The 17,500-nt window shown below is 41.4% G+C and overlaps 1 protein-coding gene and 1 long non-coding RNA gene across 2 annotated transcripts in view; both read left to right on the forward strand.

Annotated features, from left to right (window-relative positions):
• LOC138966286 (uncharacterized) overlaps positions 1–17,500 on the forward strand; it is a 470,291-nt gene that overhangs the window by 195,084 nt on the left and 257,707 nt on the right. The gene's annotated exons all lie outside the window — the stretch shown is intronic.
• Positions 1–17,500, forward strand: part of LOC138965924 (AF4/FMR2 family member lilli-like) — a 72,835-nt gene that overhangs the window by 8,407 nt on the left and 46,928 nt on the right. The window contains exons 2-3 of the mRNA XM_070338004.1: positions 7,307–7,753; positions 15,282–15,504. Of these exons, the coding sequence (XP_070194105.1) occupies positions 7,307–7,753; positions 15,282–15,504 (670 nt within the window). The remainder of the gene's footprint in view (positions 1–7,306; positions 7,754–15,281; positions 15,505–17,500) is intronic.

A 17,500-nucleotide genomic window follows, 5' to 3' on the forward strand; every position in this document is an offset into this window, starting at 1 on the left:
CAGTCTCTCCTCTCTCTGTCTCTGTCTCTCTCTGTCTCTCTCTGTCTCTGTCTCTGTCTGTCTGTCTGTCTGTCTGTCTGTCTGTCTGTCTCTCTCTCTCTCTCTCTCTCTCTCTCTCTCTCTCTCTCTCTCTCTCTTTGTGGATCATTCAGAATATTACCTCCAAACCGAAGTCTTACATGTATCTCTCTCGCTGCTGTTTTTTTCCCCGCTTTATTTCTTCACGAAACATTGGATACATGTTCCGCCGTTAGGACACATGCATTATTCAAACGACACTGCTCTGTTAACTGATGTGTTCCACTTTTGAACACACTTTTGGTAACAAGTTGTGAACACTGTGTGAGATACTATTTTCTTCTACCAGCAAAAGTAGCACACATGTTAACCACTTAATAGTGTTTACCATGTGTGCTATTTTTCCAGTAGAATTATATCATTCGTCTCACGGTGTTCACAACTGGTTACAAACAGTGTTTTCAAAAGTTGAACACCTTATTTTAAAGTGTGGGAGTACTCTTTCCTTGCCGCAAACTACACCGTTTAAGCCCGCTTAAGCTTTTCCCTTTTGTATTCTTTGACAGCGTAGCGGAACTTCAACGATCCGTGATGAAGTTATTATGTTTAGAACGGAGGTACGTTTGACTATTAAAGGTACATGCTTTCTCGTGTAAGCAATAATATATTTACAACCACAGTCTGTTCAAGTCCCCCCGCGGGTTAGGGGGAAGAATTTACCCGATGCTCCCCAGCATGTCGTAAGAGGCGACTAACGGATTCTGTTTCTCTTTTTACCCTTGTTAAGTGTTTCTTGTATAGAATATAGTCAATTTTTGTAAAGATTTTAGTCAAGCAGTATGTAAGAAATGTTAAGTCCTTTGTACTGGAAACTTGCATTCTCCCAGTAAGGTAATATATTGTACTACGTTGCAAGCCCCTGGAGCAAATTTTTGATTAGTGCTTTTGTGAACAAGAAACAATTGACAAGTGGCTCTATCCCATCTCCCCCCTTTCCCCGTCGCGATATAACCTTCGTGGTTGAAAACGACGTTAAACACCAAATAAAGAAAAAAAAGTCTGTTCAATGTTTTACCCGGGATAAGAGCAACCATGCCAGTAATGAGCATAAGTAATTGTGAATGTAGAAGAAATATTAAATATTCAAGTACAATACAAAATATTTGATACAAATGTTTCGGATTTCATATGAATCAGAACTTAAATGGCAAATAAGAGTGGAAAGTGTGTGTGTGTGTGGGGGGGGGATTATGTGGGGGGGGGGGGGGAGAGAAGATTCAGACAGAAAAAAAGGAAAGGACATGAACATTAAATTCAAAGCGATACCAAAATAACGAAGAGAAAGAAAATATACGCATGTGTCTTCTCTTTGTTGCGTTCTTGCCTTTACACGCTGCAAATACATTATTTCCCAATAAATGTACTCAAAGAGAAACCAAAAGACATACTTCCAGTGTTAAGCTTGTTACGCTCCAAATGCATAGTCTTCTTCTTTCTTCTTTTTTTAAATTTTTTTTTTATTATTTTTTTTTTTACAAAAAGTGCACCGCATAACCATTACCTGCCATCACTTCATACACAGAGGATTAAAAGTCAGTTAGTGGGCTTCCCCTTGTGGTGTCACTTATAAAGAGATAGGTAATTATACAAAAAATGCAACATTTCACAGTGAACTTCGTGAGAGTTTTTTATGAATCTGTCGTGCATTAATTGCTATTCTTCTGCATCCACCTGCCAAAATAAAATACAATACAGATAACCTTAGATTGCCGTCGATGATAAACACATACCCTTGTTGTAAAGGTCACACAAGAAAAGACTCGCCAATATAAAATGATTAAAATTCAATGCCAGGACAAAAAGATACTCAGCACGTCTTTAAACACTTGAGCGACAGTTTTGAAAATATTTGCGTCAGATGGCCGGATAATGGCGCTTTTAAAGGTAGGGAAAATCATCCCCCTCTGACAAAGTGTACAAAAGTAGTCTCCCCTCTCAAAAGGAGTCAATGTTCCGGCGCCGCCATTGTCAACGGGGGAAAGGTTTTGGCGCTTCTCTTCACTTTGTTCTGCTAGAGCGGGTAACAGACGATGCGAAGAGAGATTTTTGATTAAAGCAAAATACTTTAACTTGCGTGACTTCAGGTTTTTAAAGGGTTGTTCTTCTGTAGGGCTATTCGTACTGTCGCTGTTTTATGTGGGGTACCCTGCAGCGTTTATGAAGAAGTGCACTTTTTCACCTTGTAGATATTTGTGCGTGTATGCTCTGTCTCTGTCTCTTTCTGTTTTTGCTTGACTTTCTCGGTTTGCCTCTCTGTCTCTTTCTCTCTCTCTTTGGATCTATCTCTGTTTTTCTGTCTGTCTCTCTCTATGTCTCTGTCTCTCTGTTTGCCTCTCAATCAATCTCTCTCTCTCTCTCTCTCTCTCTCTCTCTCTCTCTCTCTCTCTCTCTCTCTTCGTTTGTCTCTCTACCTATTTCTCATCCCAAGTTTTTTTCTTCCCTTTCTGTCTCTCTTTCTCGGTCTCTTTCTGTTTCTCTCTCACTATCTCTGCTTACGTCTCTCTCGCTTACTCTCTCTTTCTTTCTTTGTTCTCTCTTTCTCTCTCATCCCCTCTCTCTCGCTTCCCTCCCTCTCTGTCTCTGTCTCTGACTCTGTCTCTCTCTCACTCTCTCTCTCTGTCTCTCTCCCTCTCTCTCTTTTTCGCTGTCTCTGTCTCTCTGTCTCTGTATCTCTCTCTCTCTCTCTCTCTCTCTCTCTCTCTCTCTCTCTCTCTCTCTCTCTCTCTCTCTCTCTCTCTCCCTCAGTCTCTCATGTGAGAATGTAGATCAGTATTATTTTGGTTGATTATATGTTTTGTTTTTTGTTTTTGCTACCGGATGTTTTCTGCCCCTTTTGTTTTTAACTCTGCGGGGATCCAATGTAAATTACGTTTTTAATGTTTATTTTTGTCATACATTCTTTTCGTGTTTTGTATTTGAAATTTTACTTGTAATTAATTATTTACGCCTTGACATATTGTGTGGTAAAACCCCAAATCCAAAAATGAGTCCAATAAAACATCTCTGTTTTTCAGATAATTAAAATCATATGTCTCCTTTTTGTCGAACAACCCTTTGTTTAGCAGAAACAGGCAGGTAATTAAATATGTTTTCGCTCATAAATTATGGTCGAAGTTTACGTTTTCTGAAAAATGTAAGCGAACACCTGAATTTTTCGTTCTTTTCAAATGACCCGGAACATGTTCAAATACATGATGGTATTTTTGAAAATTTGGTTTCAAAATTCTTTCGTGCATATAATTCATACTTTTGCAGGAATACAGAAGAGTTTCTATGTTCAAGGAATAAGAATGGAAAATTGTCCAACAAGAAGAAAAGGTTTTGCACGTTTCAAACTTGGAAAAAAAGTGTCAAAATTTGCGCAGATTTGTTTATTCCTGAATGAAGAGAACACAGGCAATGATGTGTTGTTTACTGTTTGACAACGAATGAAACTTCTCTAACTTTTTAACCCAACTGAGTACCAGGATGAAAGAAGAAGGCATAATTCCCTCCAGAAGGAGAAAGAACCCCATTCTCAGTCTTATCCCAGCTAAAAGACATACCCCACAATCATAGTGTGTTTGTTTGTTAAGGTTTACTTTCAAAACAGCGAAAAGTACAAAAGTCACGTACAGCATACGCTCGCCTTTAGGTTAGTGACCCGAGTGTACATGTCCTATTTCTAGGGCAAACGCATGTCCTATTTCTAGGGCAAACGCATTTCCTATACCCCAATTCTATTTGTCTACATTGTGCCAAGCGAGGGTACCACATGTTGTGAACATTTTGATCGACGCGACAGAATACAATAAAATATAGTATTATAGGCTTTCAGGAATAAAAATGTGTTTTTAATGGTTTTCTCTGATGTCACAATCATGTTGTCGAGAGATGCAAAGGGTCGTAACTTATATTAACATAATATCCGGGTAATCTAGTGTAAAGGAACATGGCGGATCTGGCGAAAGCTTTCCCATGAGCAGTGACTTGCTGAATACATATTCATGCCGTTGATGGAAATGTTTCGGTTTTTAATTTTTTGCTTGGTTGATTTGAATAGGAAAGGAAGTTTCAGGATGAGGGAGAAGTGAAGTGAGGGAGAGAGAGGGTTGCAACAGGGCTATAACTGGTGCAAACGTCTTTGGTGTCATTTCCTTTCAAGATAGAAGGGAAATGTGGAGCGATGAGGTGTTTTATGTTATTGATGTTGTTGTTGATAGAAAGATGAGAGAGAGAGAGAGAGAGAGAGAGAGACAGAGAGAGACAGAGAGACAGAGAGAGAGAGAGAGAGAGAGAGAGAGAGAGAGAGAGAGAGAGAGAGAGAGAGAGAGAGAGAGCACTCTGTAGTGCCCCACATATCCGATGTCAAAAGCAAAAACAAAAGGAGACTCGCAGTGCATTATTAATATTCACCTTCAAACAATCACTGCCCCAAAATAAAGAACCCAGCCAGTGCACATAGGTTACAAATTGTTTACCAAGACGCAGCATGTTACGCCCCCTTCCTACGCCTTCATAATAGTTTTTTTTTCTTTTCGTTTTTCTCGCCCCAAATGGGCTTGACAGCCAGACGTGTACGATTAACCTATTAATGCCAACTATCTCAGTTCTGCATGACCCATCAGTTGTATTAAGGGATGGTAGCTATAATGTCGTCGTTTTTTGACAAGGAAAGCTAATCTTAATTCAAACAGTGCTGAGAGGTTCGAAGATAGAGGATTCATTTGGTCTGTGCTTGAAGAGTGAAAACTCTCTCTCTCTCTCGCAGGCACAATTACAGCATATCTGCAAGAAAGTAGCCAAGAACGTTTTCCTCCTATCCAAGTTAAAGCAATTTACGGACAGAAGGACTCTGGAAATGTTCCACCATGCTCATGTAATGCCTCACATTAATTATGTTTCGACGCTCTGGGATGGCAGCAGTGATGTCCACTTGAACAAGTTAGACTCTCTCTATCGTCGCTCGGCCAAACTCATCGTAAAGGATAATGCCTCAACAGATATGAAATTAAAAATGTTTAACTTTCTTCCACTGGAAAAGCATCTCAAGTTAAACAAAGCCATTTTCGTGCATACATTGTATTACGGGAAAGTGCCGATTTACATTACATCATTATTTAATAAAGCTACCCACAGATATGGGTCGGTCAACTTGATCCCACCGATTCCACAAATTGACCTGTATAAGACCAGTCTTGCTTTTTCGGGTACTTCAGTTTGGAATTCACTTCCATAAGCCTTTAAGCACTTAAAGTCATTAAAAAGTTTTAAAAAATGTGTTAAAAACCACGTAATGTCTGAGTAGTTTAACGCCTTTTGATTTACCACACTTAGTATTACGTCAACGATATGCTGTGCATTGTATATTCTGAACATATTTTTGTTGTACTATTGCTACATGTTCGATTGCTACCAGCTTGAATTTATAATTACCTGCATAGTATGCATTTGATTTTATGAATAACCACATATGTATGCTCTTCATGCCTCATCTTCATCATCATCATCATCATCATCATCATCATCATCATCATCATCATCATCATCATCATCATCATCATCGTCATCTTTATTATCACGTGCTGAAGTTTTCCGACCTCCTTTTTTTGTTGGTTAACTTTTTAGCTTTTTAATTTTTAATTTTTTAATTATATAATTGTGTGTCTACGCGTCCCAAGGACAGATTGCAAGAAAAAGCGTAGCCTTAAATCTTAATCCTTGTTAAATAAAGTTCAATTCAATTCAAGAAGGACTGGGTGGCCGGGTGGTAACGCACTTGCGCTCGGAAGCGAGAGGTTGCGAGTTCGACTCTGGGTCAGGGCGTTAGTAATTTTCTCCCCCCTTTCCTAACCTAGGTGGTGGGTTCAAGTGCTAGTCGTTCGGATGAGACGAAAAACCGAGGTCCCTTCGTGTACACTACATTGGGGTGTGCACGTTAAAGATCCCACGATTGACAAAAGGGTCTTTCCTGGCAAAATTGTATAGGCATAGATAAAAATGTCCACCAAAATACCCGTGTGACTTGGAATAATAGGCCGTGAAAAGTAGGATATGCGCCGAAATGGCTGCGATCTGCTGGCCGATGTGAATGCGTGATGTATTGTGTAAAAAAAATTCCATCTCACACGGCATAAATAAATCCCTGCGCCTTGAATATGTGCGCGATATAAATTGCATAAAATGAAAATAAAAAAATAAAAAAAATAAATCCCTGCGCTTAGAACTGTACCCACGGAATACGCGCGATATAAGCCTCATATTGATTGATTGATTGAATTCAATTCTCTCTCTCTCTCTCTCTCTTTCTCTCACGCTCTCTCTCTCTCTCTTTCTCTTTCTCTCACGCTCTCTTTCTCTCTCTCTCTCTCTCTCTCTCTCGCTCTCTCTCTCTCTCTCTCTCTCTTTCTCTCACGCTCTCTCTCTTTCTCTCTCTCTCTCTCTCTCTCTCTCTCTCTCTCTCTCTCTCTCTCTCTCTCTCTCTCTCTCTCTCTCTCTCTCTCTCTCTCTCTCTCTCTCTCCATGCCCCCTAATTACTTGACGTGGCGAATACCGACTAGGTGTCACAGCAGTGAAAGCTCATCAGTCGTGGATGATGAAGACCCTTGTAATCCTGGTGACAAATCCATCTGTCTGCCCGTGTATCTTCTGTTGTATTTTTTCCCGCTCAATTACGCTTATTATGCGTCTCTATTACTGAACGCGAAGTAAAGTAACCACAGTGAAAACCCTGATTCTGTTTCGTTGATGTCACACGCAACCTCCTCCTCCCACCCCCCCCTCCTCCTACCACCCTACCCCCACTCCCAGTGGCCTCAGTCTTACCCATTTCTTTTCTGTGCTTAGTATTATTTGTTGTGTATCTATTGTTTTGTTTTATTATGTTTCATCGATTGCAAAGTCGTCTTTGAATACGTAAGAGGGGAACTTTTAAATGTGTCAATGCTTTACCTGTGTCCTCCTTGCCCCCCCTCCTCTCCACCCCCTCCTCTCCACCCCCACCCTCCCCTCCCACCCACCCAATCACCCCTTCCCGCACATACCCGTTGACTGACTTGACTTGACCATTTCTGCTTCATGTCGTACAGGCCTTGAGTTTGCATTCCCAATGCACTTTGATGTAATTTGAAAACGTGAGCACAGATTTGAACGTTAGACAAAGGCAGCGTTAAAAAAAACTTTACAAAAATCAGTCTGAAACCTATACATGTACACCAAACTAACGAATCTCCTTTTTTTTGTCTCACAGGGAAACCTTTAAAGATGAGGATGGAGGAGGGGGAGGCGGAGGGAGAGGAGGTGGAGGAGGTGGAGGAGGAGGAGGCAGCAGCGACAGTAGCAACGGCTGCAGCAGCCTCGCCGACGACACCACCACCGCCACTCTCCCCACCACCACCGCCACCACAACCACCACCACCAACGGCTCCTCCCCATCCACACCTTCCCCCGGGGGGACTCAGCCCCCGAACCTCCCCTCGCCCCCCGAGTCTCCCACCGGACATGGCCTGGACGGACCCCCGGACGACAAGGAGGCGTTCTTCGGACATCCACTGACTAGGGCGACTAACGCCATTAACGGGGAGGATCAGGAAGCACAAGCAGAGGCCTTGCTTCACGAGTACATGAACCTGCAGGCGATGGACAAAGAGGGCGGCAAGATCGGCGACCGTGTGTCCTTCTTGATGGAAAGCTTGCGGTAAGGGGCTGTATATGTTTTGTGTGGCGGTGGTTTGATATATTAACTGGTCCCTAATAGGGACCACCCTGTGGGACAGGAACCATCAATCAAATTATATCAAATCAAATCAAATTAACTTTATTATCTCACATGGAGAAATTGCAGTGATGGTGCATGTAACATAAAGACAAACAAAACACTACACCATTATCTCTGCTTTGCTTTCAACCAATCAACCAGCAACTCACAAGACCAAAAGCTTTCAAACCAAAAAATCATACACGGGTTGACAGCTAACGTTTCAAAGCAACAATAACAATACAAGCAAAAAATTCAGGACAAAACATGACATTCACAAGAATCTCGACCTAATTGCCTGAAACTAAAACACGATGCACATATACATAACTACTCCTCGCATCCTATCAATACTTTCTTGTTCGTATACAAGTTTTACTAAGTATCCGAACTACAAATCACCACCTAATATAATCCTTTCATAGCTGAAAGTATAATTAGCATGTCCACAAAAAGCAGCAGCTAGAATAACTTTTTCCAAAATAAACACAAACTGATGCAATAACCAAACATATCTTACATGTATACTTTAACAGCAACTGAAGTGCCGTTAATAAATGTCGCCATCGGGACAGCATCTGTTCCTTGACACGATCTTCTGTTTACACATCTATCTTGTCCGCAACAACCACAGACAAAATAATTTGTCCGACATGTCCGTATAACACGTGCCAACGAAACAAGACATCCTCGAGTGGCCACGTCCACAATGTTAATGGTATGAAAACTCGTGTAGGGGATAGCGTACCTTTCTACATAGACGGATCAGAGCCAGGGAAATCACGCCCATCACAATCCGTCATGATCAGTTTAGCGCGCGCTGGCACCTCTGTATTGATGTCATCAGCGCGCGCAATGACCTCATCAGTCACTGTGACGTCATAATGATCGTCGCCTTTCATGTCTGCCAAACTGAGGCAGCGTTGACGAGTAATGTTTCTAATTGGAGAGAATGCTGTTAAACCAGTCTTCGACTTTGGATAAGCCCTGCGATTTAACGTACATTTGTGTACTTTAAGATTTTGGATTTCTCCTGAAATTGTGAAACTGTGGTTACTGATATCATAATTATGTGAATCTGGAAGCAATAAAGAAGAAATGAAGAAATAGCCAAAGAAAGGAACGGAGCATACAAAAATGTGGGTAAAGAATATTTGAGAAGAGACGAAAGAGCTCCAACTAGTCGACACTTTTTTTTTCTTTTTTTTTTTTTACATTTGAGGAGCGCTGAAATCTATTATTTATTTACAATCAGATCACTCTTTCAATTGATAAATATTTACCCCATTGTTTTGTTTACAGACTGAGACAGTTTCTAAGCCACACAACAATTATTTATCGCGGCAGGAGTAAGACTCGCGCTTTTTTTTCTTCTTAACTTTGGCAGTATTGCAAAACTTATCCGTACGCGAATTTTGTTCTAACATAAGGGCATTATGATAATAAAACAAGAAATTAACAGATTTTTAATTATGCAAGCATTTCCCCTTGTGTTTAGCAATGCAAGGCCAGTCTTGATAATTGTTTTCCCAATGTCCTCCCGTCGCCAGTACATGCTGTTGCTCTACCCCTAGGCTAATGTAAAGCGTCTGCCAAAGTCCCGTTACAACTCACTTGGGCTTAGATTGAACACTAATACCCCACGACAGTTGTCACTTAAGCTTTTGACAGACAGCCTCTTTTCGCTCTTCTCTGGGGGGGGGTCTTCCTTTCAGAAACGTAAGACAGTGGTTTAAGTGATGATAAAGATCTTCGTCTTCTTTCCTGTCTCCTATTTTTTGTTTAAACAAAACAGTAGTCAGTTTAAATATTGTGACATATAATATATGATATAGGGATCCGAACTCAAGCATAAAGCTTATATCAACGAATCCAAGGGGAAACACAAAAGAAGTAAGCATGATGGCGGACAAAATCAAGATACTTATTTGAGAATACTTATCAATGCAAACAGAAAAGCAAGATACCCAAAAAAGTGCAGAAAGGGTTAAAACAAAAAATGACAAAAAGAGGAAACATAAAAGGTACTAAGGGAGAAAAAGAAGAAGACATGGGAGACATGTCTCTTTCTATCCGTCCGGTCATCCATTAATTTTGTCCAACCATCCATCCATCGTCTTCTTTCCTCTTTCTTCTCTCTTCTTTCCGGTCATCCACAGTATGTTTTTCTCAAGTTTCTCATCCTTGTTCCTTCTTTCGTACGTTCGTGGGCTTTTTCCCTTTGTCTGTCTGTCTGTTTGTCTGTCTGTCTGTCTATTTTTCTGGGGCTGATATCTTACATCTTAATCTTGTTTTCTTCCTCTCTGAAAAAAAGAAAGAGAGAAAAAAGAAAAGAAAACAAGTCGCGTAAGGCGAAAATACAATATTTAGTCAAGTAGCTGTCGAACTCACAGAATGAAACTGAACGCAACGCAACGCAGCAAGACCGTATACTCGTAGCATCGTCACTCCACCGCCCGTGGCAAAGGCAGTGCACGTGGAATTGACAAGAAGAGCGGGGTATTCGTTGCGCTGAGAAGGATAGCACGCTTTTCTGTACCTCTCTTTGTTTTAACTTTCTGAGCGTGTTTTTAATCCAAACATATCATATCTATATATTTTTGGAATCAGGAACCGACAAGGAATAAGATGAAAGTGTTTTTAAATTGATTTCGAAAAAAAAATTTTGATAATAATTTTTATATATTTAATTTTCAGAGCTTGTTTTTAATCCAAATATAACATATTTATATGTTTTTGGAATCAGCAAATGATGGAGAATAAGATAAACGTAAATTTGGATCGTTGTATAAATTTTTATTTTTTTTTACAATTTTCAGATTTTTAATGACCAAAGTCATTAATTAATTTTTAAGCCACCAAGCTGAAATGCAATACCGAACCCCGGGCTTCGTCGAAGAGTACTTGACCAAAATGTCAACCAATTTGGTTGAAAAATGAGGGCGTGACAGTGCCGCCTCAACTTTCACGAAAAGCCGGATGTGACGTCATCAAAGACATTTATCAAAAAAATGAAAAAAACGTTCGGGGATTTCATACCCAGGAACTCTCATGTCAAATTTCATAAAGATCGGTCCAGTAGTTTAGTCTGAATCGCTCTACACACACACACACACACACAGACACACACACGCACACACACACGCACATACACCACGACCCTCGTTTCGATTCCCCCTCGATGTTAAAATATTTAGTCAAAACTTGACTAAATATAAAAAAGGACGCTTGTGCATTTCACCTTCTCATGTTGTGAAGGCCCTTATCTCTAGAGGGTTTTCGATTGAGAAACATGCAAAACACTTTCTTTATTAACTAATCCTTTCCGCCGATAACATTTCAACATGACACGAGGAAGTTCACATTGCATTTTCTCAGTCAGGAAACTTTTCATGGTGTTCTCAGACGTGTATTAAATGCAGAATAACTGAATTTCTACTGATTCAGTCAGATCAGTTCATGTGTGTTGGACTAACATTGTGGATTTTAATGTTCTTCGTAACAAGACAGGCAGAAGGTACGCTTTTGATTTTCAGTGGCTTTTTGTCCAATTTAAAACAGGTGAATGTCAGTCAAGCTTTCCGTGCAATGTTCATATAGCCGTCTACGCTACGTTTGAATCTTCCAAAATGGTGGGGACTGCATAGCATTGTCTGAAGTTCTGGCCATACAAAATTGTTTAAAAAACCCACATAGATTGCTATTTCATATTTCGGGATAATGTGTCATTCCTCCATCCGAGTGTTAATTCCTATTGTTTGGCCCTGTGCGCATGGAACACGTGTCCGACAAAAGTGGAAAAACACATTGTGATGTTCTTCAAGGTCCGAGCTATCAAAATGGTTGAACACACGTACTTGGTCACCGCTGTATAATTACCACAGGCCCTACTCGTTCCTTTCTCTTCCCCTTTTATCCTCCGTATCAATCAGTGACCGAGTTTACCTATTAGAGCCAATTTTGTCTAACTTAGCCGCCCATCATATCAAATCAAATCAAATTAACTTTATTATCTCTCATGGAGAAATTGCAGTGTTTTCATGTGTTCTCCTCACCATTTCTTAATCATGCTCCCCCCTTCCCGTCGCACCCCCCCTCCCCCCCCCCCCCCCATTCCCCTCACTCACTCATTTCTTCCTGTCATCACTCCTTCCGTTTCTCGCTCACCCGTAAGAGTCACATTTTTCTAGGTAAGTAGCCCATCTTTTTTTCTACTTTTTGTTTCCTCGCCTCGTACTTATATCGCCTTCTCTCTGCCCCCCCCCCCCCCCCTCCTTCCAAAATCTGACTTTTTCAATCGCAGCATCACCCCTCCGGCACCCCCCCCCCCCCCCCACCTCCCCCGATCATTCTTAGCTTACCTGTAAAAAATCAACTTTGTCCAGGTCAACAACCTTCCGTCTTTTCTTCTCCCCCTTCTCTCACCCCAATCCCCCTGTCCTCTAATCTCTCTCCGACTCCCCCTGTCCTCTAATCTCTCTCCCACTCCCTCTGTCCTCTAATCTCTCTTCCACTCCCCCTGTCCTCTAATCTCTATCCCACTCCCCCTGTCCTCTAATCTCTCCCCCACTCCCCCAGTCCTCTAATCTCTCCCCCACTCCCCCTGTCCTCTAATCTCTCTCCCGCTCCCCCTGTCCTCTAATCTCTCTCCCACTCCCCCTGTCCTCTAATCTCTATCCCACTCCCCCTGTCCTCTAATCTCTCCCCCACTCCCCCTGTCCTCTAATCTCTCTCCCACTCCCCCTGTCCTCTAATCTCTATCCCACTCCCCCAGTCCTCTAATCTCTCTCCCACTCCCCCTGTCCTCTAATCTCTCTCCCACTCCCCCTGTCCTCTAATCTCTCTCCCACTCCCCCTGTCCTCTAATCTCTCTCCCACTCCCCCTGTCCTCTAATCTCTCTCCCACTCCCCCTGTCCTCTAACCTCTCTCCCACTCCCACTGTCCTCTAATCTCTATCCCACTCCCCCTGTCCTCTAATCTCTCTCCCACTCCCCCTGTCCTCTAATCTCTATCCCACTCCCCCTGTCCTCTAATCTCTCTCCCACTCCCCCTGTCCTCTAATCTCTATCCCACTCCCCCTGTCCTCTAATCTCTCTCCCACTCCCCCTGTCTTCTAATCTCTCTCCCACTCCCCCTGTCCTCTAATCTCTCTCCCACTCCCCCTGTCCTCTAATCTCTATCCCACTCCCCCTGTCCTCTAATCTCTCTCCCACTCCCCCTGTCCTCTAATCTCTCTTCCACTCCACCTGTCCTCTAATCTCTCTCCCACTCCCCCTGTCCGCTAATCTCTCTCCCACTCCCCCTGTCCTCTAATCTCTCTCCCACTCCCCCGCCTTTACCGGCCAGAGTCACCTGTGACCAGCGTCGCCGACCATAACTATGGGATTTAACTCCTCTTCTTAGTGTAACCGAGTGCCGTAACACTACGCATTACGATCACCTCGGGAGGCGAAGTGCAATCAAACAGGATTGAAAATGTTAAGGCTAATTTCTTAGCCCTATAAAAACTGTTATGCAAACCCGACGGTTTCCATGAACATACTGACAATCGGAAACCACCAGCCCCATCACAAACAGAATTCCACAATCCACGGGTGTTGACTTAAAGGCCAACAACTCGGGTGCAGAGTCTGTTGTGAAAGGAGCGGTAGCCTCCCCTGTCACATTAGATAAACCCGAAGCGTGACGGCGAGCGTGAGGGATGAGTGGGGAGGATCGTTAGCGTGTTAATGGAGCGTGATCGGGGTCAGTGGACCGTGGCCATTCGTTATAGTAACTGATGTTCTGTCGTTTGACCCCTCCCCTATGCACCCTCTCCCCCTCCCTCTCTTCCCCACCCCTACAATCCCCCCCCCCCCCCCCCGGCCCTACCTCTACCATCTCCCCGTGCTCGAAACACCCGCGCACACACCTTCTTCCGTTCTTGTTCTGTCTGTTGGTCTTTTCGTTCTACCTGCTGACCTATTTTCTAGGAGTTTTCTCCCTTCATGAGTTGTTTTAATTTTATTTAATTTTTTAATTTGTTCGATTGTTTTAGTAGTCAGTTTATACTTAAAACTATATTTTGTTGAGTTTATGTTCGTTATATTGCCGCATTACTTGATGCTTTTGTTGTTGGGGACATCACAAGGACAAATAAATGCAACGTGTTCCTTCGACAATAGCACAAATATAAAGTCGATTAAGAAGTAAGCTAAGGGAGAGAATCACTAAGGACTGAAGACGACGAGCGAGAGTTCTGTATAACGGATGTCCGAAGGCGTTATTGAGTAAAAAACATAGATGGGCCTTGCTACTCACTGTCCCAATAACTTGAACTATGAAGACAAATTCTGCGTAAAATAAAATTTGGTATGGAATTTTTTTGCACGCAGCTGTTTCATAATAGGAAGTCCATGTTCATGTTGTCTTTTACGATTAAGATGACAAAATATTTTGTTGTTTGTTCATTGATTTATTCATGTACTTATTTGTATTTATTTATTTATTGAATATTATGTATTTAAATATTTTCAAATTGAAGTTTTAGATTTATTTCTTGATTTATTTAAATGTCTCTTTTTCTGGTTGCTGTTTATCTCTTTATGGTTCTTCTCTCATAAAACAAAACCCCAACCCAACACCACATATTCAATAACAGAAGTGATTTGCAAATTGAATGTTGAATGATAGGGCTTTCAGCCTAGCATATAACCACGTCATGTCCCAAATAGACACTAGTTCTGGGGACAGAAAACCCCAATTAGCATAGCACAGCATAGCATAGCATAGGGCTTTCAGCAACCGATGTTTCTCCACTTAGATTGCCTTAAACATGCTCCCTTGATACTGGATTCTTTCCTTAATCTCATTCAACCCAACAGGAAGTTGTATCATGTTGAGGTTAACAGACTGCTTGCTCATTCCTACACGGACAAATTCCAATTTGATATTCAAATGAATACAAAATGAAAATGATCTTAGAAAATAGAAGGAAGAAAATAATGTTAGAGGTGTCAAATGTCACTCCCTTTTTGGTTTAAGCGTGTTTTTATTAATTTCTTGTATACACGCTATAAACAGTAACAACATTAAGAACGTTAACAAGCAGACTGCTTATGGACACCGACACGTTCTAAAACTGATGATCACTACACATTCTGATAACAAGACATGGCGAACAAGTGATAACTTCAACCCTTTTTGAGTCAGTTTTGATCAATCACCATGCATGCTTGTTTTCTTTTATGATGAATACTTGGTGCATGTACTGCATTTTTGTATTTCTTGATTTCGCGGCCACTGTAAATATTTGCTTACATTTTAGTTGCTGAATTTCTCAGGCATTTCTTGAATAATCGCACATGTTCTTTACTTCAGCAACAACCAGTTTTGACTTTACAACTAAGATGATGACGATAATGACGCCTGCAGCAATAATGACGATTACAATGATAACAGCAATCACTATTGTCATATTCTTTGCAGGCCTGAGAACAGACGCAAAGACGATCAAGGCGCAGGCGACAACGTGGACTACATCACAATGTTCCTGCAGAACGACACCTTTGACGACATCGACACCAACAACATCGACCAGCTCTTGGGTGTGCAGCGGAGCGCAGGCACGCCGGAAGTTGCCGTGTCATTTCCGGAACAGCAGACGACCGGCATGACCTTGCCTGTCAAGATCAAGGAAGAAGATGATGAGGTGAGAAACTTTTGTGCATGGATGGAATTTGGGAGTGGGGTGGCATTGGAGACGGTGATTGTGAGATTAGTTGTTAAGTTGGTGACAGCATGCGTGCGTGTGTGAATGTATGTGTGTGTGTGTGTGTGTGTGTGTGTGTGTGTGTGTGTGTGTGCGTGTGTGTGTGTGTGTGGTGTGTGTGTGGGTGTGTGTGTGTGTGTTTGTGTGTTGTGAAGAAGGTGTTACTATTTTTGTAATTCTTTGTTTGTATGTTAGATAGTTTTAATTGGTTTTGAATTTCTTAATATAGGTTTCAGCATTATACACAACACAAACACCAGAAGAAAAATAACGAACATATGAAAAGACCTCTCAAGGACACTGTTATAAAATGGCTATCTTAACCTCCACCCCCATTAACACATGCACGTAAGGCCACATGAAAATGTACCCCCAACTGTTCACATCTGTGGCTTTACTTGTTTTTTTTACATTTAGTCAAGTTTTGACTAAATGTTTTAACATAGAGAGGGGAATTGAGACGAGGGTCGTGGTGTATGTGTGTGTGTGCGTGTGTGTGCGTGTGTCTGTGTGTGTGTGTGTGTGTGTGTGTGTCATGTGTGTGTTTGTGTATGAGTGTGTGTGTGTGGTGTGTGTGTGCGTGTGTGTGTGTGTGTGTGTGTGTAGAACGATTCAGAGTAAACTACTGGACCGATCTTTATGAAATTTTTCATGTGAGTTCCTGGGTATGATATCTCCAGAAATATTTTTCATTTTTTCGATAAATGTCTTTGATGACGTCATATCCGGCATTTTGTAAAAGTTGAGGCGGCACTGTCACAACCTCATTTTTCAATCAAATTGATTGAAATTTTGGCAAAACAATCTTCGACGAAGGCCGGACTTTGGTATTGCATTTCAGTTTGAAGGCTTAAAAATTAATTAATGACTTTGGTCATTAAAAATCTGAAAATTGTAATTAAAATTACTTTTTTTATAAAACGATCCAACATTACGTTTATCGTATTTTTCATCATTTTCTGATTCCAAAAACATATAAATATGTTATATTCGGATTAAAAACAAGCTCTGAAATTTAAAAATAGAAAACTTATGATTAAAATTAAATTTCCGAAATCGATTTAAAAACAATTTCATCCTATTCCTTGTCCGTTCTTGATTCCAAAAACATATAGATATGATATGTTTAGATTAAAATCACGTTCAGAGAGTTAAAAAGAATAGAGATAGAAAAGCGGGCTATCCTCCTCAGCGCAACCGCTACCGCGCTTTTCTGGATTGTTAATTTCACTGCCTTTGCCACGAGCGGTGGACAGACGATGCTACGAGTGTACGGTCTTGCGGAAAAAATGCAATGCGTTCAGTTTCATTATGTGAGTTCGACTGAGCTTGACTAAATGTTGTATTTTCGCCTTACGCGACTTGTTTTAAATAAATATTGACTTGACTTGACTTGATCATCCAATACCCAGAATCAACCAGAAACAGTTTTACAGTGTCTAAAGGTCAGTATTTGTGACGGCACAAGACCTTGTGCAGTCGTTCGTAAAAATTATTAAAAGAGCGTGTGCAGTCTTGCATGGGGGACTGAACGGTTGCGCAGACATGATTTTTACATGATTTGACGAAACCTTTTGAGACTCAGTCTAAACATTCCAGGGTCACGCTTGTAGGGACTATTTTACCTCGAAAATCCATTCAAAGACTTGTCTCCTTTTCCATGCAAGCGGTGCGAGACTGCCGGAGGAAAACAGTGCGAAATTGCTAGAGAAGAAACAGTGGTAGTGTACCAGATAAATAATTATTTGGTTGTGAGACAAATCTTGCACCTCTGGGCTTGTAGTCTTGCACGCACCAGCACTACTAAGAAAATATATTTTGACAGGGCAGGGTAGGTGGAATGGTAGCGAGGAAAGAATGTAAACACCCACAATGTTTGGCTACGGTGGGAATTGTTCTTTCAAGACCCACGATTTCAGACATATGGCAGAATGAC

This window comes from Littorina saxatilis, linkage group LG5 (assembly GCF_037325665.1).
Source record: "Littorina saxatilis isolate snail1 linkage group LG5, US_GU_Lsax_2.0, whole genome shotgun sequence".
NCBI classification, from domain to species: domain Eukaryota; kingdom Metazoa; phylum Mollusca; class Gastropoda; order Littorinimorpha; family Littorinidae; genus Littorina; species Littorina saxatilis.